Source organism: Rhopalosiphum padi, chromosome 1, assembly GCF_020882245.1.
Source record: "Rhopalosiphum padi isolate XX-2018 chromosome 1, ASM2088224v1, whole genome shotgun sequence".
In the NCBI taxonomy this organism is placed as follows: Eukaryota; Metazoa; Arthropoda; class Insecta; order Hemiptera; family Aphididae; genus Rhopalosiphum; species Rhopalosiphum padi.
Window position 1 is genome coordinate 60631464 of NC_083597.1, and position 24507 is coordinate 60655970.

Consider the following 24507-nt stretch of genomic DNA (forward strand, 5'->3'; position numbering starts at 1 on the left):
TCCATGCCAAATTATACTTATATCTCACATAGGTACCTACTAATTTGACTTTATGTATATATTGTGTAGTTCTTATATTAAAATACAATAAGATGTAGTATTAATTATTGTAGTTTCTCGCAACACCAAAAATACATTATATATGTTAATAATTAGTCTTTTTAAGGCTAAATTCTTTTTAATTTATATACATATGTGCATAAAAATCAATTTTTTAATTGTATTCTATTTTTTTTCTTAAAGTAGTTTTTTCATGACATAATAATATTAACAACGTAAGTATATTGAAGATGACATATTATACCTGAATACCAGTGAAACTACTCCGTAGTATTTAATATAATAGTGCATAAAGATCTACTATATACCCAAGTCTCAACTAAATTTGGGCCAAATTAATAATGTAATGTAGTGTTCAAAAACATCAATGATCGAGCTCAACTAAGATTCAGTTTTATTGCATTGGATATTATGGTAACACATTGTGATAGAAGTTGATAATCATTTAAGATAATTAAACCATTTATTATACAGTATAAACAGTATAAACTTACGACAAATGCATTTTTTGAAAACTTTATTACCTACGTAATTTTATTGAAAGTTACGGCAGTTATTCACCACACTTCTGGACATATGGTAACTTTCAAACAATAGGTAGATTATATACAAATGATTCAGATCACAACTGGTCATTTGGAAGTACTTAATAAAGAACGCCAAACGGAAGTATAGTTAAAACAATCATACAGTTAATGAAAATGAAAGTATTTGCGATTATGTTGTTTGTTAAAAAGTGAATGTTTATTGGGGGGGGGGGGGGCTTTTGGGGGTGCGCTTGGAGATCATATTTTGTGCTTATGGGCAACAGCCGCAGCGTCGTATTATACCCGATAACAAACCTTTGTGCGATATCTCACTCAAATCATATATTATGCATCTTGCCAGACGTACAATAATTATTATAACCGTCATTTGTTCCGTTGCACGTATTGTTGCATATATATATATTTATTTATTTAAATACTTACTGCTATTGCGCGGGCATTGAGCTTTACGGTAGGTACATCTTTATACCGCATATTGTATATTTTTATAAATATCTCGAATTAAAATGTTTGGAAAACGTGATATCATCATTATGAAGGTATTCGGCGAGCGTTCGGAAGAATTTCGTCTCCGGGGTAGGGTGCCATTGGCGATGGATTATGTTGACAAATCACAAAATAGCATCAGGGGCGGCGGCGGTGGCTGGTGAGGAAACTGAGCGCGCGCGACCCATGTGTCAGTGTAAATACAACGACAGGGACCGGTGGTGTGCCGTCAGCGGCGGCGGCGGCGGTAGCGGTAAAACGTTGCGCGGGGTGATCTACGGTGCGGCGGCGGCGATTGGAGGGGAGCAGGGTGGCGAATAAATGCCGAACGGCGCCGATTATGCGAGCGCCGCCGAACACGCCCCTCGGGACCGTAGAACAAGCCGGGGTGTACCAGCCCCACGGGCAGTCGACCAATCGCGCGCGACACCCGAACCCGACGCGGTGTATAGCCGACACCCCGCTGTAGCCCGCACACTAGTCCGCGACGGCGGTAATCAAACGTAACGCGCGGCACTTAAACGATTGACGGCTCTATTAAACGTTTATCGTTAGCGCGTAATACTGAAAAACACCGAGTATAATACATAATATTAATAGTATACGCGCGCGTGTGTAGGTACGTGTACAACGCTCGACTGCATATATAGAGGCAGGTACATCGCGCGGATAAGTCGATTTTTATTAATTTTGGTCGTTAGACGTCTCATATTGTAATATTACATAATATATTATTTTCGCGAGCAGTGTTCGCCGCCGTACTAAGGATTAATAATAATAATATTTAATAAGACACGACAACACGAAACTGGCGATGACGATTGCGGCCGTACGGTGAACGTCGCCGTAGCCACTGTCCTGCGCCCGATTTCCGCGAACATTAGGTATACACGATACGTCATTATAGTGCGTCCACGTCCGCAAAAACCGATGAAATTGGACGGACGACTCGGCGGGACGGCGTGCGACGGCGGCGGTGCTGTTTACGGATCATCGGCAGGTCTCGGCGACAACGGCGATCGCCCGGAACGGCCACCGGCCTCCGCCGTCGCCACGGCCGCGGTGCTGCAGGACGAGCGGGGCTTGTCGTCATCGCCGCCGCCGCGGGAACAGTGCGATTGCGACTCCAACGCCCGGAGACAGGCGATGGCCACCTGCACGGCGACCGGTTCCGCGGCTGTGCCGAAGACGTCTGCAGTAGGTTCGTCGCTGTTCACCATCGACAGTATACTCGCCCCGTCGAGATCGTCGGACGACTCGGCCGTCGCGGCAGCCTCGGCCCGCAACAACGTGACCGCGGCCACGGCAGCGGCCACCGGGTTTTTCAAACAGCCGCTGAGCTTTGGACACCTGGCAGCCGCAGCGGCCGCGTCCGGATACGCGCACTCCACCGCCGCAAACTTTTTAGGTAAGTTTTCGCGTCGATCACCTGCACGATACCTGCAGCTTATATTATATAGTGTTTTGGTAATGCAAATGTTTCCATTAGCGTTTTGTTTAAGAAGATGAGCAGAATCTGACGTACAGTATAGTCAGTATAGATCAGATCTAAGTCTATACAATACACTCATAAACTCATCTGACTACACACACACACACACACTATTACAATAATACACACCAATTTTGCAATGTAACACGTGATTTTATGAAGAAGACAGATATTCTATACTTATCAATTCGCCATATTAAGATTATTATGTATGAACTGTCACGGGATATATTATATCTGTGAGAAACGTATAATGTGTATGATAGCGTTAATAAAATAAATTGTGAATCAATAAATCCTTATAATGACAGCCAGAATTGATAGTCTAAGATTACATTTTATGATTTACAATTTTAATTCAAAACAATTTAAAGATTAGCTTTAGAAGAAGAAAAATACCTACTAATCCTTCTAAATTAACGGCTGGAACACCCGCCCGCCTTTATAAAGTCCTCCTAAATATTTTGTCTATACGTATTACATACATATTCGTTAAATTTCTTCACAATAGTCTAAATAAAACTGTAATAATAACTATATATTATAATAAGTAGATATTGTTATATGATAACTGAAAACTAAATTTTATTTACTTGTATGTGAGATACAACTATTTCTGATTTTTATTTCATATTTTCTTTGGTATATTTTCAATGACATCTATTTTATTTTTCAATAATTCCTTCAAAAATGACTACTGAAGTTATTAAATCAAATTGAGTCTATACAATTAAAGATAAACTGTTATACCTTTTATCATATTCATACCACATAACATATTAAAATTCAATATTGATTTAAATATCGAGGTATTTATCGTTTTCCTGAATACACTGCAGATATGTTGAACTACGATTTTTGAATATGACTTAATTATTATCTTTATGTGGAATTATGATAACGGGTACCTACCTAATATTATTAATATAATTTTGCTTTCTAAATTTCCCAAAACTATAGTTGAATAATTAAAATATTTATTACATCGTTTTCCAGATACAACATATATGTTTAAAAGCTAAAAGTAAAAACGGGAATCAAAATTATAAGCCAGTATCAGCAAAGTACCTAAGACGAACGCTTATTTTATATAGGAATATTGAGCAAATGCAACTCAAACACAGCATATTATTATGTATGACTCATTTATTTATATTCTTACCTCGTATATTGATTGTGAAAAGAGTAAAATGGAAAAATTACGTATTGAGTATTCATTTTATTTGCATCGATAAAATAAATAATAAGGTACAATATTCATATAATACTTGTGCATATTATTATGATATATTTTTTTGAGTCTGAATGGAAAAATAAATGTAATTATTCAAAAACACATTTTATAGTAGCTGAAATGCTTTTATCTTTAAGTTAGTGGTAGGTTTCTGGTAGCAAATTTAGATTGAAATATTAAAAGAAGAAAAATTACCATTACTTATTTAATAACTAAAAAAAAAAGAACAGGAATATTTTATAATTGGCATTGAGAATTTGGAAATTTTCGATTTTTCCCGTCTATTTTCTATAAATTTTGATAAACTAATGCTCTATTAAAAAGCTCAACAATTAGAAGATTCTTCATAACTTTTTCTTACTGAAATTAAAAAAAAAAATTATCATTAAAATATATAATTTATTTTTTAACTTAAATTTTCTTATTACACAATTTATAAAATATTTTTTTACAATAAGTGTTATAAGTATCATACTAATAAGGGAGTTGGATTGATTGTGAATGGACAATAGGGGTGGTATTATTAACTAAATAACAAACATTTTCAATTTTTTTGTAGAAGTAATATTATTTATTTTGAGAGGCTCATTAAGGAAATTTAAAAATTAACCATATCATTTAACGTATTTTAAGTGAAATTGTTTCTATCTGAAAATGTAAATATATTGTCAGTTCAGATCAAATATTTCAGAGACTTCAACTGAATTATTATTTCTACACCATTAATTAAAATGATTACTTATAGTCATAACTGAAAACGTACGACAGAAATTTCATGAAAAATGCACAAGACTCTATATGAAATATCTAACAGTAATTTTTTTTTTTTTAATTGTCTGTTATTAAAAATGTTTAATAAAATTTAAATTATATGTAAAATCTATAGCCATTTACCGTGGTTTATTTTAATAATAATAATAATTATTATTATAATAAAATAAAAACCAATAATACAACATACCTAATTGTGATTGAAACAAATGTAGTGAATAAAAGTACAATATTACTAGGTTTGGCTTCATCTTATTCATTATTACATTGCATATTTTCAAATGATTAAACATAACATAATATATATATGAGGTATTAAATTTTAACAATATAATGCAGAAGTGTCAATGCTCGATGCTGGTGCGTTGTAAAATATATACTCGGATCACGTATAATATAAATGCTTTTATATATAACATATTGCATATTTTATTTCCAAGCACTGTGTTTTTTCGACACGTGGACAGCCGATAGTATTACACACAAATCTCCCCTTTGCCACCCAGTAAACATCTGTGTTTTGTGTGGTATTTTAAATCCATTTGCAATATGCAAAGGCTTCGCAAATAATTGCTTCGCGCATTCAAAAAGATCCTGTGAACCGTGTGAAGCCGTGCGGCCGTGCAATGCTTTGTGCACAGTGTGACATTCAATTTCTGATATTTTCAAGTATAATAATAATGCAATGCAAATACACCTGATCGAGCATAAAGGGGTTTTCGCGGATCGAAGGTATATTCGCGGGGTAGACGAAGACGCTTTAACCCTGCACACACTGACAAAAATCGCTTGTTGATACTCGTACTTTAGCATTTAAAAAATCACTGACTTCCATGATACACGTATTAAATAAACGCGTTGGTTTAAAGTAAACACGACATCAACATAGATTGAGAAAAAAATACGAAACAGTGATTTTTCCAAATCCCTAGATAAATAATAAATACATTCTAGCGTTCGTATTTATATATATATATATATATATATATATACTATGTACACGCGCATTATACGCTATATAGTATATTATATTATATAATATAGACTGATGCAGTATTGAATAATACTTCTGTTCTAATAAAAACATATACGCCCTTAAACCGTATACATTTTTACACTCCTTAAATTATTATTGAAATGGTTGAAAAATTACAAATACATTGAAGTCGTCAAGAAAATATTATAATTATACACATATTTAGTATAATTTTTTGAAAAACGAGTATGAATTATAGTTATACTCGTATACTCGTATATCAAGCTATACGAGAATATTTACCTAATTTCTTACAGGTGTCAAAACAATAATAAAACACTTTTTTGAAAAGTAAAATTTATAAATTATTATAATATAAAGACGGTAATTCAAAAGAGTGAATAAGTATTAAAAATAAGATCATTTAATCATAATGTCATATAGGCAGGTATCCTGCTCAATAATAATAATGTAGGTACCTACATCGTAAACACAAAATCAAATGTCGACGACGTCCGGTAGAATGCGCAGTCGATCTGCAATCAGTTTGCATTTTTCATATTAATATATTGTTTTAGTATACCGTGTAGGTTGGTGGGTACCTATACGTATATTATAAATCACTTAGGGCCGTGGCGGGTAAGGTTTTTAATTTGTAATATTCACAGCTTCCGGGCAGACTTTTCGGGTTTATTTTTTTTTTCTGTTTTCGACGTTTTGTTTCGGCTCCCCGGGCTCGTGGTGAGCAAATCTATCTATATACATATATATGTATGTGTGTGTGTGTGTGTGTGTATGTATACATACGCGATACTTAAATCTAGCAAATCCTAAGAGCTTTGTTTCGCCCCCTCGTACACATACGCACCTCTGTACTCGGGTCGAGGAGACTACGCCGATGCCCGCGCACGCGGATCGAACTTTAATCAACCATGAATAAGTAATGCACAACGACGGCCGTGTGTGTTTGTATTGTTCCCCGTCTGCGGTTCAAATCAGATCAACGGTGCCCCGGGCCCGGCGGTATTGTGTTATGTATGCATATGTATACATGCGCGTACGTGATATAATAATGTGTATAGTATGTACGCATATATCGACCCTTCCGCCGCCCGTGTTATATTGTACACTGTTCGCGGGTTTTTCTTCCAATTGCTTCCCTTCACCCCCACACCCCTCCACCACAACACCAAATAATATTTATAAGACGCGTATTTGTTCTCTAAAGTTTGCCGAATAGTTTCTATACGGTCACCGAAAGTATAATAAGTAATAACCATATTAGGTATATACTTAATATTGTTCCGGAAACTAAAACACTGCGGGCATCTGCATTCATTGGTATACAGTGTACCTATACGTGCAATATAAATAAACTGCTTTAAATAAACCGAAGAAAAAAATTAACGTTGTGCGACGGCTACAGGGGTCGGTTTTAGGTTTTATTTTCTCGATAGAAACACTGTGGTGATTATTTAATTTGTAATTATTTTTTCTCGTTCGTTTTAGTTGCCGCGGCTGGTTACCAAAGCATCTATCCTAGTTACATGATGGCCATGGCGGTGACGGGAGGCCACGGGACTGCCGGCGGTCATCATCACGGTCCCGCGTCCATGTTCGCCGGCCCACCGGCCAAGAGAAAGAGAAGGCACCGGACAATATTCACCGAAGAACAGCTCGAACAGTTAGAAGCAACTTTCGAGAAGACACATTACCCAGACGTGGTGCTCAGGGAGCAGTTGGCACTGAAAGTGGATTTAAAAGAAGAACGAGTCGAGGTTAGAACTTAGTCTTTAGTCGCCATTTAAACTATATATAGTGGACAACCTATATAGTCACTAGTTCAGTATATAAATATTGAGTATTATATTATCACACATTTATTTACACCCGAGTTTACGTTACTTAAAAGTAGAATAAGTAGATCCTAAACACTTTTACATTCAGATTTTTTGAACATATATGTTTGGAAAACGATTCAAAACTATATAATGTAACCACATGGCCACATACGATTATAATTTATTAACCATAAATATATCTTTTAAGTACATATTCTACGATTTTAAAATCATTTATGGAAAAACTGGGTCTTGGATACTTGGATATACTTGCTTAATAGCAATCACCTCACATGAGATAGTTGTGTATTGTGATTTGTAAACTTGATGGCTGAAAATATGGATTTCTTTTGCAAAATGATTTAGAGCTGAGCAATGTTAAACCAGCGTCTGTACATTCTTTTTCATTCACTATAGTTTTTTCTTAGAGTAATTACTAAAAAAAAAATCGAAAATAATTATATCTTGAAAATACCAACTAAACATAAATAGTTTACAATCAAACTTTATTCAAACAAAATGAGAGAAAATATTACCGATTTCTGTCGAATAATTTTAATGCACTTCTCATGACCTGAACTTCAATTACAATTGTTTTTATAAAATTTAGATACAAAATATTCTTATATTATGCTATTATGCTACATTAAGGTAAGAAGAGCATATTATAATAAATATTTGAATTCTGCATTATTCTCGACTTTTCAACTTATTTTCAAAATGACAGTCTCAATTTTAAGTTTCAAATAGTAATGCAAAATAATTTTGTATAAGTATTTTTCTATGAATTTTTATTAAATAACTAAAAATAAAATATAGTGTAGCTTTCTTAAAATAATATTAATACTAGCATACAATTAGTTTCTTGGTTTTATACCTTTCAATAGTCGATCCTCTCATTATAAACAATTTTATCGTTAACATCTAAAATTACATTTTATTTTATATAATTTAAAAATCTATAAGTATTTCAAAATCAAATTTAACTTGGAATAAGGCCACCATATTAAATAAAAGTCTGAGTAAAGTAAAAAGTATTAATAATATGCTGATGTTTAAACATTTATTTTAAAACCAAGTTTCGAAATTTTATTATAAAATTATAACTCAAGATTGTAGATTTAAATCGTTTTTATGTTCGATTTAAATATTCGGATATTGGTACATGTATTGTACCGTTGTACATTTAATTAATTTTAAATTTAACAATAATAACAATAATTAACTATCATTTACAAAACTACATATTCTAATAAAGAACCATGGAGAGAAAGAAGAATTCATAATCTAATAACGTAACGATAAAAATGTACAGTAAATATCGGTGTAGTACAATATTTTCTTTTCCCTCATATTCTAATGCGGTTATTATCGAAGCCTGCCATAAACGATTGTGAAAACTCGCACATGTTTATTATTTTAGGGGTGTAATTGATAGGAAATCTATATAATATAATGTAGTTGTCGGGGTTAAGAGGTTTTTTTCTCTCTCTTTAGCTGCTCATTTTAGGGGCGAGGAATCACGTTCTGAAGTGTTTTGATTGGGTTCGGTCGAATGGCTTTAGGGTAACAATGAACCTTCTGGATTTATTTTAATTAAATTTCATGATATGGTTTCGTTTTCTCTATTTCCGTAACAATATTCGCATGTTTACAAGACGAATTAATGGGAAATGGCTTTTATACAGTTTCCTCGGCGATGATTAACCAACTTAGGGCACTCTGTGCTTTTGTTGATCTTCGAACCCTTATAAATGAAAATCTCCAATTGTGTCAAAAGCTTTTTATTATTATTAGCTGTTTTGCCATTAGAATTCATAAACCCATAAAAGAGAATAATGGATTTTCATCAAAATATATTAATTTAACCATCATTACAAAATTAAAATGTGTTAATATTTTTTTTAAAACAAACAGCAGTATCTCCAATTTACGAAACGTACTTATATTTATTAAAAATACAATTATTAATGTTAAATGAACTTTAAATACTTTAAAAAATATTTAAAAATAAAACATTTTTTGTCCAAATAATAATTTTTAATTTCGTATTTTTTCGTACTACTTTTTAACTAAAATAGATTATGATTATTACTTATTAGTTTTATAGTGAATACTTATAAAATAAAGTCATACAGATATATTATCGTGTGGCATATACAAATGGAAAAAACTTTTGTCCTGCGTTAATGATATTTATTACTAAATTATACTGCTAATAATTTTCTTCGGTTTCAAAATGCACCTTAAAAATATTATAATAATATAATATAAAAGTATAGTGTGGCAGAAATTATTTTATTCCTTAAAAGAAATATTATTAATATTTTAGTCTCACTATTAAAATTTAAAATATTTATCAAACTTATACTTTGTGTCTTTGTCGTAATATTTAAAAATAAAATCGCTCTCCTTCGTTTATTTTGATTGTGTACAATGCTCATCTGTGTGTCGACTTTCGTTGACTTAATAAGTATACCTCATCCTTACATAAGTTTAAAAAAGCAGACGAAAAATTAAAAATAATACAAAATCCAGAAAGAACCCTAAACTTTTTATTAAATGTATCCTGATACCCGCAAGGAAAAGGGAAGGAATTACGCAAAAACAATACGTCAATTTGATAAAGAATCCTTTTAACGAAACATAAACAACTACTAAGGGCACTAAGGCGAGCTGTGTGTTATTTTTTCATAAAATATTATTATTTTATAATACTATATACATAATAAATATTCTTTTTTATACCATATATTTATAAGAATATGGCTGGCTGAAGTATATTTTTTTTATTATTATCATAAGGCTATTCAACTGTAACGCGGAAAATACAATAAGCTCCCTGAGGGCCGCCGCCATCCCTGGTCATCATTCAAATCCGGACGTGGGAAATAGGGACACTTGGAACCAATAGAAAAATTTGAATTATTTCTGCATACATTTCATATAATAACATTCTTCAGCACCACCTCCTAAAAAAATAGCCATAATGTATATTAATGTATATTATGTATTTTATTAGTCAACTTAAGTCATTATTTATATTATATAATTGTTATCTTAACCTTTTAGAGCTATTTTATTTTACACTAGAACTATATGAGTATAAACTAATATTTTTTGAATGTAAAACGTACATATGAAAACTTAATAAATTCAGAACATTATGATTTATAAGTGCATAATACAACGTTATGATGCTTTACATACAAATTTATAATGTCGTTATATTTTATTATTTTGACTTACAGAAACAACTAAACATTCTCCCCATTGTATTGCTTCGTTAAAACAAAACAAAGATTATATCAGAGCTAAAAATAATTCTATAAAATATAATTTTATGTATATAAATACTATATATCATGTCTGCATAAAATTTGACAAATCTCACACCATCGAACACTATAGTACATTAGCACCCCATTATGCGATATATATAGCCTATCTACCTGTGTTTCACAGGAAAATTCAACTGATCCGTGAAAACGTTGGTGTGTTTATGAGACCGAAATAATTGGTACAAAGGCCGTCTTTGACTGATGTTCCCCAATATGTGTACATGATAATATTACAATTTATTATCTTATTGCTACGTGTAGCGTATTTTGACGTTTTCATCGTGCACGCGACAGGGGAGGTGATGACATTTTTTCAATGGTAATAATCAGAATTCTTTGTATCTATAAAAGAATATTTTATAAAAATGTAAAATAAAAACTAAACATAATAAAAAAATACTCCCTATTCCTTTCGAAATAAAATAAAATACATGTAAATTGTAGGTAATAACAAAGAGTTATGTAAAAGCGTATTTCTAAGATTATTAAATGTATTTTTCTACGTTTGCAAACACCAACATTTATTTATTTTTATTCTATTAATTAAATATATAAATAGTTTGAAATGAAAAAAAAAATTATTCCTATTAAATAATATACAATGTTAATATATATATATATGTATATATTATATGAGTGTGTGTGTTAGTGAATGTTTAACCAACATTTATATCTTCCGTGAGCATTACTATAATATGTAGTATATAATGATATCTTGATTTAATCACAGTTTATTAAAAAGTATTATTTGTTACTGTAATTTAAATAAAAATTAAAGAAGGAATATTTTTACGTAATAGAAATAAAACATTTTAATTCAATTACGAAGCCTTTTTTATTGTTTAACTGAATTTTCTTTATATCAAACACTCGATCGTTCCATTGTGCCTATTTAAAAATATTTAAATAAACATAAAATAATTTAGTATTTAAAATTTAACTGTATATTCCATATTACGCTATGCAATGCGCATAATAATTATTATAAAATGAAATATTTATTATTGAAATATCTATTCGTGTAAATAGATTATATCGTAGCCAGGTTATATTAAAATATTAGATTACAATGAAACAATAGTATATATATATATATATTATATAGTATAATATAGCAATTATTCATTAATCATTATTAGGCACTTATCTTAAATTAAATTTACAATTTTCAAGGATTATCTAAATAAAGTAAAACAAAAAAATATATTAAAATTGAAGACATGTTTCATAATATATAAAACTATAAAATGTAGGTATTTACACGTTTCTTATTTATAAAACTTATAATAATTGTAATGAATATATATTTAAATTATAGTCAATAACTAGGTAAAACGTAATTTAATATTTCAAAAATGTAATTTTATTAATTTTAATTTTTAATAATTAATTATTTAGAAGAATCCGTGACGAACAACAGAGTTTTAAAATATTTTTTTGTTAATGAGTAATGACTTATGTTGATTTAACAGTTTCATACTAAATTTCATATACCTACTGTTCTTTGCTCATTTTTATTTTAATTATCAATACTTATGAAAACATAATAGTGACTTCGAAATTACGAATCTAGAAAATATACACTAAAATGTGTATTATTAACAAATGAAAAGTATCGACAGCTATAAAAATTCCAAAGTATTAGCAAATTTGTTTTAGAAATAAAAAACTAATCTTATTAAATCTCAACAATTCGTCAATGTGACTTAATTAACAATATCCCGTGATAATTGATAGTAATACTATAAATGGTATTTTAAAATGTATTCACGGTATTAAACAAAGTATTTGTTGCATTATATTAAAAAAATGAATTTGTTATGTCTTGTGTCCTTAGGTATGGTTTAAAAATCGACGTGCAAAGTGGAGAAAGCAAAGACGTGAAGAACAAGATAGACTGAGAAAAATGCAACATCATCTAGTGGAACAGCCTGGAGTGTCTAATGGACTAGCAGCTGCAGTAGCGGCAGCCGCGGCTAGGGGGAATGATCCCATGCGGTTAGTTCATCTGCACGTAGACGAAGAAGAACTCGAAGAAGATCCCGATTCTTCAGACTTAGAAGTTGCTTGAGTAAATTCTATCGACTGAATAAATAATTGTTTGAATTTTTATACATTTCTTGAAGAGATGGTTTATTTTTAACCCAGAACGATGCGTATATATTTTTAAGATGTGTTTTGATATTTTAAAAGCGTTTCTTTAAATCAATAATCATAATTATTAAAATCTGTCTTTTTTTATTGATAATATTAAACACTTGAATAGCTAAAAATATCATCATTTGTTACCTATATGCTTTTTACATTTATTATAATGTGTATTATGAAAATCTAACACAACATAGGTTATATATATATATTTCACATAATATAACAGTATAATAAAATATTAAATTACGCGTCTTATAAGTTTGTGTAGTAAAAGAATAAAGTCGATAGTCGTTACTAACGAAATGTATTTGTACCTTACTAATAAGTAATAAGTAATAACTATTGGTTTCATTTATATATATTCACCGAGCTTTTTTACTTTTAAAGTTTCGTGTTCCTGAAAAATTGACAAAAGGTCAACAATCTTATGCTATGTATTATACTAATGGTGCAATTGATATAAGCTATATAAACATATATATATATATATATATATACATCACATATTATGTTATTACTTATTTTACTACACAATAACACTGCGTGTATATTCTTATGAATTATTTATTTATGTTTAATTATTTGCATTAAATTATTTGTGTATATTATAATAATCGTTAAATTAAATAATTTACACAACATGTTAATTTTACATAATAACTATTACTTAATTTTAAATAAAAATGTCCGCAGCATTCGGCAGCAAGGATTTTAAGTATAGTGTATTGTGTATATATTCTTAAAATGTTCATTTGAACTCAAATTGTTAATGTATATTGTCCATGTTTTTAATTATATATAGCTGTAAAACTGTATGTATGTTATCTATGCATTTTACGGAATCTGTTAACAAATTCCGAACATTTAAAGCTAATACAAGTATTGTAGTAAATAGTTCACACATTTTATGTACGATTATTAATAATTATAGGATATGAAAGTTTGCAAAATATTATACAATTATGTAAGCTTTTCGTTATACTGGTTATTTTGCAGCAGATTTAAATGTATTTTAAAAAATAATTTATAATTTAAATTCATATTTATATGTAAATAATATATATTATACATAAATAGGTATAATATAGTATTATTTAATTCGATTTCTAGTCACTAATATATAACATATTCATACAATAACATTATCAAATAAGTATTATTATAATATTATAAAATATACCAATTGTAATATGGCTTAATGTGCATTATTATGGTTTTGTACATTGTTTTAATAATTAGTTAAATATATAAATTCATTAAACCATATCGTATTTGTTTTATTAAAATCTACATAACTCATAGGCACCTGACCAGATGACCGATCGAAATATTATTCTCCTTAAATCACCACGCACGTGTGCATATTACTAATCTTACAATAACAATCGCTCCCTTGCACAACTTGTAAAAGTAACTAGTTTATTATTTACGCGCTAACTTAAAAGACAAAAATTTATTTTGTGTGTAGAATAGTACTTCAGTAATTTACTAAACAAATCTCATTGTTCATTACGAGTTTATAAAGCATAATATTTTTTATAAACACTGAAATGTCTAAAAAGCTAAAATCAGTGTATCTGTGACGATCGTCCATAAAAAAAAATACATAATGTACGCGCAGTGCGCACATCGTCATAATAGCACCTCCTGAATTCCTCGTATCGGATTTTCCCGAGCACGCGCTTCCCCCGTGTCAGCCGATGCTAACACAAAGTGACAACAACGGTGCAATGTGAAATGGTGAAAATCAAAATCCGATACTGAGAACTCGAATGAGCACCACCCTCCACGAAAGCACCGCCTCAAACGCGCAACTCTTATAATATTTACCTATAACTATATATACGCATGCAGGCAAGCCCGACTTAATATAGTCCAACGAGAAAAGCGAAATCTTATATTTTGCAGTAGTATAAAAATGTTATTTTATTTATGTAAAAAATTACATTATTTGCATGAAGTTGCTAGGCAAAATTGTAGATTTTTTCTTGGTCTGTATGCCAATGTAATATATCTATATGGCTGTATATATGCCAATAATATAACAAAATACTAAATTATTAAATTTAATTTAATTTTTTTCTTCCGGAAAATGAATCACATGTTAAATGCAAAAGATATTAATCTTGGTAATCGGAAAAATTACCTGGTAAAAAGTCACTCGGAAAAGAACAATGAAAAATTACTAATTTTGTGTAATATTAATAAAAGGGTAATAAATCCAAACTTTTCAATATAAATAGATCATACATAATAGGTAAAGAGATGTTTTTATATTTGTTCATTATAATTTAATATTCATCCATTAATATATAATATGTATTATATTTATTTTAAATCGAAATATTTGTAAAATTATTACAAATATTTTTAACATATCGATATTGCAATGCGCTATAAATTAATTATTGTAATAATATTTTTTCATCATTACCTTTTTTCTATTCATTAATCGCAAACAATCAGTTACCATTCTACAATATTATAAACTATAAAGTCTTTGTCTTGTACTTATTTGACATACTCTTTATTTACTAGTTTTTCAATTGATATTGGTTGGTTATTTTTTTTTATTCTGTGTGTCGATCATAGGTGGTATCTAGTTTACTTTCTTGACTATTCTATGATTTTTTTAACCGACGGCTTTTACCTTTAGCTTAATCAAAAGGGTAAAAATGCATTAACCGCTAAATAATGACTCGATATTTTAACAACTTTAGAATCGTTATTTTTTCATACAAATTCATTTTCTACCACGTTGTAAAGCACTGCAGGTTAATAAAGATTAAATTTGTGATTTTTTTTATCTTCAAAACCATTATTATTTTTCGTGGAGTTCAGTAATCAATATATTTGTCCAGTAAATACAAAAGTATATGACATTTTCCCAATCCGGTGTCGATAACTAATCGCAGTGACGTATTTATAGGGAAAGGGGGTGCTGGGGGTAACTTGCATTTTTTGCAAGAACTATAAATGGGCCATTTAAAATGGCTATTTTGTTTATTATCATATAACATGTACCATATATACTGTACATAGATAATTATATATAATAATAACACAATAATAAAACTAAGTATGAATGTAAATATAATAATGTAAATAGCATTTCTTATATTTAAGCGAATAAGCATGTTCAAATTATGGCAATTATGTCAATGTAATCAGTAATCACTGTATGATATAATGACTTAGTGGCTAGTTGTTGAAGCCTTTATTCTTAATAAATAATAATAATAATAATAATAAAAATGATAAAATAACATTATTTGTCTTGTATCCAATATATTATAAATCATACAGTAATATATATTATATATAGTCATTTATTATTTTTCAATCAACTATTTCAACAATAATTATTTTAAACACACTGTACATAAAGTGTACATGACAGGTAAAATACGTATTTTATATTTCGCTGTCACTTTGATTAGCTTCTATGAATGGTAATTAAAATTAGGATAACAAAATAATAGAAAATGATAAATCATAATACATATGATATACATAAATTGATCCAGTGAAATTTTAAAATTGGCCTATCTACACACAACATTTCAGAAACATTTTTTGCCAGTTTCAAATTAAAATCTATTTTAATTTTCCTCGACGAATTTATATCAGTATAATATAAAATTTTATTATCTTAATATTTTTCATATTATATTGAATAATCTCCGAAATTGTTAGGTATATTATATATCTACATATATATGATAAACGTCGGGGTAAAAATATATTCATATATAATAATAAATACAAAACCATTGAGATTTTTCCCACGGAAGTTTTCCAATCGTGCACAATGCGTGCATTTATAGGGTCTTATTTTATATACGCATAATATGGGTTACTTACATTCATAGGTATATATATATATGTATTAAATAGACCCATAAACACAGTATAATATATGAATATATGATACGTGTAGTATAATAGGTACATGATGATATTATTATCACAATGCGCGTAAAAAGAGCTGAATTCGCGATAATCCTCCAGAGTTTAGGAAAAAAAAATATGACAAGCGACAGTGTTTCGAGTGGGTGTGTTACACACAGGAGTCGGAGGACGCGCGTTCTTCGCAGCAGAAACCGTACGCGGGTATTATTAATATGTATATACACGGTACACAGTATATTAATACATTCTATATAATATATACATATATTCTATATTGTCCAATATATATTATAATGCGCACCGTAATATTATATAGTATATAGTCCTTTATTATTATTGCTCCTCACTCAACAATTTCTGCGATTACATTTTAAACACACACACACACAAACACTCGCGCGCGCCAGGTAATATATATTTTTATATTGTGCCGCCACTGTGGCTAGCTGTTTGGGTATACCATATTATTATATCAATATATATGTGTGTGTGTGTGTGTGTGTATGTGTGTGTAATTTGTGTGTATGTGTGTGTACGGCCACCGGGCTTGGGACCACCCATCTGAACCGTTTAAAGCCGACAGAACACATGTTGTATAAATAAGTTAATCCGCGGTGCGCATTGTTTGGCCTTTTGTGTAACCGATATATTATATACTATATACGCACACGGCGCATTTTATATATAATATAATATAATATTGTCTGCTGCGGCGGCCGGTTTCATCCAATGATCCGGTGTGTCCGCTCCAGTGTGAAATTGGAGTTTGGATTTGCGCCCCGGTGGCCCCCCGGATTTGTGTACACACGCACACACACACACACCACATATATAGATCGTTCGTCGTGTGTTTGTGTGCATTACTATAAACGTATACGTGTGTGTGTGTGTGTGTGTGTGAGTGTGTGAGCACACATTTATACGCATATTATAATATGCGAGTCTTAGGCTCCGCCTTGTAAACCGCCAGTATTAAATGTATTATAAAATCCGTTGTGTCGTGGGGTGGCCTCGGCGGCGGGTACACATACGACTATATTATATTATCGTTACCTATGCGCGCGCGTGTGTGTGTGTGTGTTTATTTGTAATCGGTCTTGTGTAATTATTATATATGAAGTGAGTGTGTGTGTGTGTGTGTGTGTGTGTGTGTGTGTCGATGACCCAACCTATCCGCCGCCGCTTTTTCAAACAATTAGCCCCGGATCATCACGGCGTTGCCACTCGATTGGATCCGTAGCCGCAAATCTTTATCGATTTATACACATCATCATATTATTATATTCTATTATCTGTGTGCATGTGTGTGTGTACTTCCATAATACAATTTTTTTCAAATTTATTAACACTGCTCTTACCTTCTGTATACACACGCACACACATATTTTAATATTATATTATTCTGTTGATATACGTGAATAATATATGTACCTACCTACCATCGCCTATATAATATTATTATACTTATACGCGTGTTATTTCAGACGAACCGGCGCGCCTTTGCCGTGCATGTATGATGTATTATAACCTATTCCTTTAAACCATGGGTAGTACGTAAGTTTTTTCGTGTACAGTGTGATTTTTATAATGTTATACCTGTAATACAACTGTATAGACATTTTTTCGCGAATTCCTTCACACGGGCAGTATAAACGCGGGTTTGTTATATATTATTATTTATTATCGAATAATTGTTAGTAGGTATATTATAATAATATACAGAAGCTGTCCATCCACCAAACGCAGATGAATTTCTCGAATCCAACCGCGAAATGTACATTTTGATCCTATATTAACCGTATAATATTAATCAAACGGAATTTTTAAAAATTATTTTTTAATTATTATATTATTCACATTGTAGGCTATATGCTATGCGACCATCTCACTGACATACATAGTTTCAAAACTTCTGATTTCTATAAATATCTATTTAGGTACATTGCGTTATAATGTTATAAAATCTATAAATTATTACGGAATACGGAGTGCAGGCCATTAGCTACAATAAAAAATGAATGCATTATAATTTGTTACATTTTAAAAACAATGACTACCAATAAACAATAAAATACCTACACTATTTAGTGGTTACATGTAATGAGCACAGGAATGAGGTTAAAATATTAAATGGATTTAAAGATGTAATCAATTTATTGAAAAAAATAGTAATACGTAATAGATGCATTTTTATTTTATTTTATTTTTTTATAGCGTTTAATTAAAATAGGGAATTATGTTTATTTTAATAGATAATGCAAAAGACTGTATAGGTAATAAAACTCTTAAAATGTCTAAATTAGTTTCATATAAAAATTAATGGATTTACTCGGCTGCTATGGCTGCTATTTATGTATTCCAGTTAGGGGTTATTGACAATAATAATAAGCGGAGGCTATTTATGTGTTCCCAACCTCACCCTCCAAGTACATTAAATATAAGCGTTTTATTTTGATGACTTAGTGACTAGTTCAAAATATAAATTAATTGTAATTGGCTATAAAGTCCATCACATTCACAGAAAAACCTAACCATACTGTATAATAGTAATTATATAAAAGTAAATCAAAATGATATAAATTGAAGTTACCAACCATTACTATAGTAATAATTGTAGGCTGTAGTAACAGGTACCTACAAATTACAATAAATAAATTAACACCTTTTATTAGTAAATATTTAAAAGATTTATTTTAACAGTTATTAATTTAGAGTTGGGATTTATTTACAATTGTATTCAATTCTAAAATACATAACTATTCACATATCTTATAATTATAAAATCAGCGATGGATTGTAATGGGATTATTTGCTTATTATGTCATATGATCATGACATAAATTGTATTCATATACCTACCTAAAATACTAATTGATATAATTATACCTATTTATCATTAGCCTGATTATTAAACAAATTACTAATTAAAAAACAGTACACAGATTAAACTTAGATTTTCTTTTTAGATTTTTAGCAAGCAACAATCAATTATAGATGCAAAAGACGAATCTAAGTCAAAATATCCAAATTTAAAAATGTACTCAACTTTTTTTTTAATTAACATAAACATTTTAAACGTCGATATACTCGAATAATATAAAATAAATAAAATATTAAATGATTCATTTACGTAGACTAGTAAATAACGCCAAATATTTCCTAATAAAATTAGCTCAAGTATTAAATTATAAAATTGCAAGCATATAACAATTTTTTTTTAAATGAAAAAATAACAGATTTCGTGAGTCGATTTTGACTATTTTGTTCATGTGTTTGTATGTTCGGTAATTTTGTATTTTCCCGAGCTGAAATCTCTTCCCAACCCGCCCCAACCCTCCTAAGTTGAGCTTTTAATTTTTGTTAAAAGCTATACTAATATTCTAATAATAAATAAAAATAATGATATACCTATATATAATATTATTATCAAAACTCACCAAGCTCGGCTCATGGATCGATACTCTATATAGGTACCCACACTCACCTACGACGAAGGTAAGATGTAATAATATAAAAATGGTATATAAATAATATTAACTGAATTCGTGACAACTCTCCGTTAAAAATATATTTTGGTCAACAAGGAAAAAAATTTAAATAAATAAAGTTAAAATTTTAATTTTTTTGTATTTTATAAATTAATTGGATATTATATAAAATTATCACGTGTTTATTTATTTATATTTATTATAATAAAAATAACCAGTTATTCCATCATAATTTGAGATATGAGTTTAGATGACACTACAATATAACGCACATTTCTTTGGGGAGGTAATGGTTCACCGAAATTTGCTAGTATGGTGCATTTACGCTTCACTGGACGAGAGCACAATAGTTTCGAATGTGAAAAAATAAGCCTGGAAGAAGCATAAAATATAAGAAATACTATGCATCACAAATTAGTTTGTTTGAACATTCGATTCTAATTTTTGTACAAAAATTCTTGATCAAAATGTCTTGATCTAATTTTAAAATGTCTGTATAGTAATAATCAGCCAACACTGAATTCAACACGAAGCAAAATTATATGAGTGGATCCTTAGCGATTCTTTGAGTAATACAGTGGCGTGCTCACGGGAGGATCAGGGTGTCATATCCCCATCTTTGGATTTTTTTGTTATGATATATTAACTATACGAAAAAAAAATGTAGGGTATGTGACAAGTCAAAAATAAATATCCCCCTCTTTTCAAAAAAGCTGAGCACGCCACTGGAGTAATAATATAATATTATTAACTCTAAAAACTTCATAATACTTTTGATGAATAAGTCTATATGTAACCTTCAGTGTTTAAGTTAAATTTATTCGTTTTGTACCATTATTGATGTACCATATAGTATATATGTATATATTATTTTACATCCTATGTTGTTGTATATTATATTATACAATAATTACCACTATCTACACATTCAGAGTACCGACCACCACCTTTGTCCACAATATTCACAGCAGGCTTTACTTGTTAATTATTATCATTGATTATATATAGCAGAGTATGTATAGGTACTATGGTCTATACTATATATGATAGCTTGTGAAATGTGAAAATGTCTTTAGTCTAATATGTTGAATAATACCGCCGAGTATCAATAATAAAAATATGTGATTTCCAGCACTGACATGACTAAATATGATAAAATTTTATAACTAATCCACGATTCCAGTATGTAGTTTTATAATACACGTTTTTTCGTTAAAATTAGGTATATCACAGCATTCGCAGCACATAAAAACCTTTAAGTTTTAATTTACTTGATACCTATCAAATATCAAACTAGTTCACAAATAAAACCGTTAATATTATTACTGAGTAGATAAATACATCAATATTATAGTATATTTAATATGTATAATAATAATAGAATAAGTTACTAACTCATGAAGATAAAATAAATTATATTTTCATTACATCTTCATTTGATAAATATAAGTAGTATAGTGACCTGGTTTAAAATATCAATAATAAATATAATATGTTATGTATTGTTAGTGTCGTTTTTATTGTATACCCGTTTATACTTTTATGTGACATATGTAAGGTACACTAATAGGGGTGCATAATATTGTAGTTCGTAAAGCGACATGTTTATAGGTACCCTCTTTTGGGATTCAAAGAAATCTTAAAAATCATTTTGACGACCTTATTGCTTATTATCTCTTATATTACATTCAACATACTATATGTTCCTCCTATTTATCGTACGATATTAAGCGAAAATCTAATCCTAAGCTCAGTACCTACCTATTGAGTTTTAAATACCCGTGTATATACGGAGGGGGAGAAATGCTCGAGGGAGAAAAGCACGTTCGGTAAATACATTTAACAAATAACAATACTTATAAACTCGTCTGTAACGACAGATTATACCCACTACCCAGGTGGCAGGTAGTTATATAGCATATAATCGATTTTAAAATACTTTATATATTATTAGTCCAATAGGATAAATACCAATATTCGGTATTATTAAATATTATTCAAACGAAATAAAATACAAAAATAAATAAATACAAATATTGATATTATGAGAAAATTATACAAATTCTTTAATTTATACTTCTTCGATATTAAATTGAAAATAAGGTGTTAATAAAATGCAAACATCTAAAATTTATAGTCATACAAATTTTTTTCATAATTAATATACTTTTAAATTACTTATTATGTATAGAGGTAGAGATTTAGTAACAAAACCGTAGTTAGTCGTCGTTACAATATCAAATTTATCCGTTAATAGATTCAACATTTCTACATCCCTATAATGCAATTGCTTTTTTTTGGAAAATTTGAAAAGTACTTTTTTACCTGATAGAACAAAGTAAATTGAATAATATCAAAAATATAATAATTAATACGACCAACACAACTTGTTTTATAGTCAATTTATTGATGACTATATTAGTATTATAGTATAGTGGTCATTGAGTGATAATGCAAACATTATTGTTCGTTGCTTAATTACATATTATTTGATTTGGTAATTAGTAAATTTAGTAGATTACATGTATAGACCGAAAGCAATAAATTATAATATATTTTTTAACTATTGTAGTAGTGGAATTTATAAAAAAAAGTAATTCCAATAAATAGAATTCCGTAAATATGTTAGCAAAATTTAGAATTCCAATTCACTTGTATAAAAACTAATGAATATTACCTCTTTGCTTTTAGGTCCTAACTCCTAAAACTTAGGTACACGTCTGTAATAGGTTTTATTCTCTTTTTATCTTTTAAAAATAAAATCAAGTTCTGAATCTGCCTCAACTTTTTTATGAATTAACTGCAAATATGATATTGTACTATACATATAGGGATGTTTTCAAACTATTTCAATGAACAATATTCAATTATTTCTTGATTTAACACTAAGTTGGACGTTAGTAAGTAGTAAGTACTCACAGACTACAATAAAAGTGCTTTAAGTGCTTATCCTCTATTTGGATAAGTTGGATATAGAATTATTATACTAAGAAAAGTTTCAAGTACCTAGTGTATTATTTACAAACCAGCGAAGTATTCCAATCTCGTACTAGTTTCTGAGCGGACGATAAATGTATATTGATTTTATAACGATTAATGATGTGTGTGTGTTTTTTTTTATTAACTTTGCTCTTTGAGGGAGATTTCTGATACTAAATTAAAAATAGAATTCTAGGATCATAAAAGTTAAAAATTTATCGCTAATAGCTTTATCAAAAAACTATTTAGCGGGTTTATTCTCTTGTTATATGATAAAGAATAATTAATAGCAATATATACTAATATTTTAAGTAAATTCATAAGGCATAATCCTTATTGTATAGTAAAAATCAAATTAATTTAGGTTATAAATTGTTATATAGGTTATAATGGTTATATTTATTGGATAGTAGAGCCTCGATTATCCTTCAGTCACTGGACTAGACGAGCATTGAGTTTTGACGGATAATCGAAAAGACAAATATTTTTTTGAACATAAAACATACGCATTATTAATACATTATTTATTAATTTTCAATGATTATGGCTAAATGACTTTTCAAAACAAAGATACGTCCGCAATTCCAATAAACTGTTTTTATCTCACCCATAGAATATATATGTATATATGCATATATATCACTTATCTAGTTAATATTTTCGGAAAATTTCGGATAAACCAGCTTGTACACATAAGGCGATACGATTTACTGTAACGTGCGAGTAGTGGATGTTAATCGAGAAATTCGGTTATCTGGGGACAGATAATCGATACTGTACTTATACTAAAAAATACCTACAAAATAAAAAACCTTTAGATAATATTTTTTTGATAAAGTCGAATATCCTTTTTAAATAAAAATGTAATATCTGGCTAAAATATATTTGTTATTAATTATATAGCGTTATTAATCTTATTATAGAATTAAAATAACATATTTAAAGAACCAATCGCCAACTGTTTATTATCAATATTAGAATAAAGTTATTTAGTTTATTTTCAAGTTTCAACATACATAGTTTGCAGTATGAAGTACATAAAGCTCATGGTTATATATGATGATCAGGATATGTATAAGGTTACTACTAATAAATTAATAACCCGCAAATTGTTCAAATTATTATACACGCGTCGGACGCGTTTTATGAAAAATCAACTGCAGACTCAACAAGACGACAAACGGTAAATAAACGTAAATAGATACGAGTATAGTTGGGGATTAATATT

At 29.5% G+C, this 24507-nt stretch overlaps 1 protein-coding gene across 1 annotated transcript; it reads left to right on the forward strand.

Annotated features, from left to right (window-relative positions):
• Positions 1 to 1344: 1344 nt before the first annotated feature.
• LOC132918216 (homeobox protein goosecoid) lies at positions 1345 to 14119 on the forward strand. Its single transcript, XM_060979350.1, has 3 exons — positions 1345 to 2502; positions 7077 to 7345; positions 12587 to 14119. The coding sequence occupies exons 1-3, from the start codon at positions 2025 to 2027 to the stop codon at positions 12818 to 12820; spliced, it is 981 nt and encodes a 326-aa protein (XP_060835333.1). The 5' UTR covers positions 1345 to 2024; the 3' UTR covers positions 12821 to 14119.
• The last annotated feature ends 10388 nt before the right edge of the window (positions 14120 to 24507 follow it).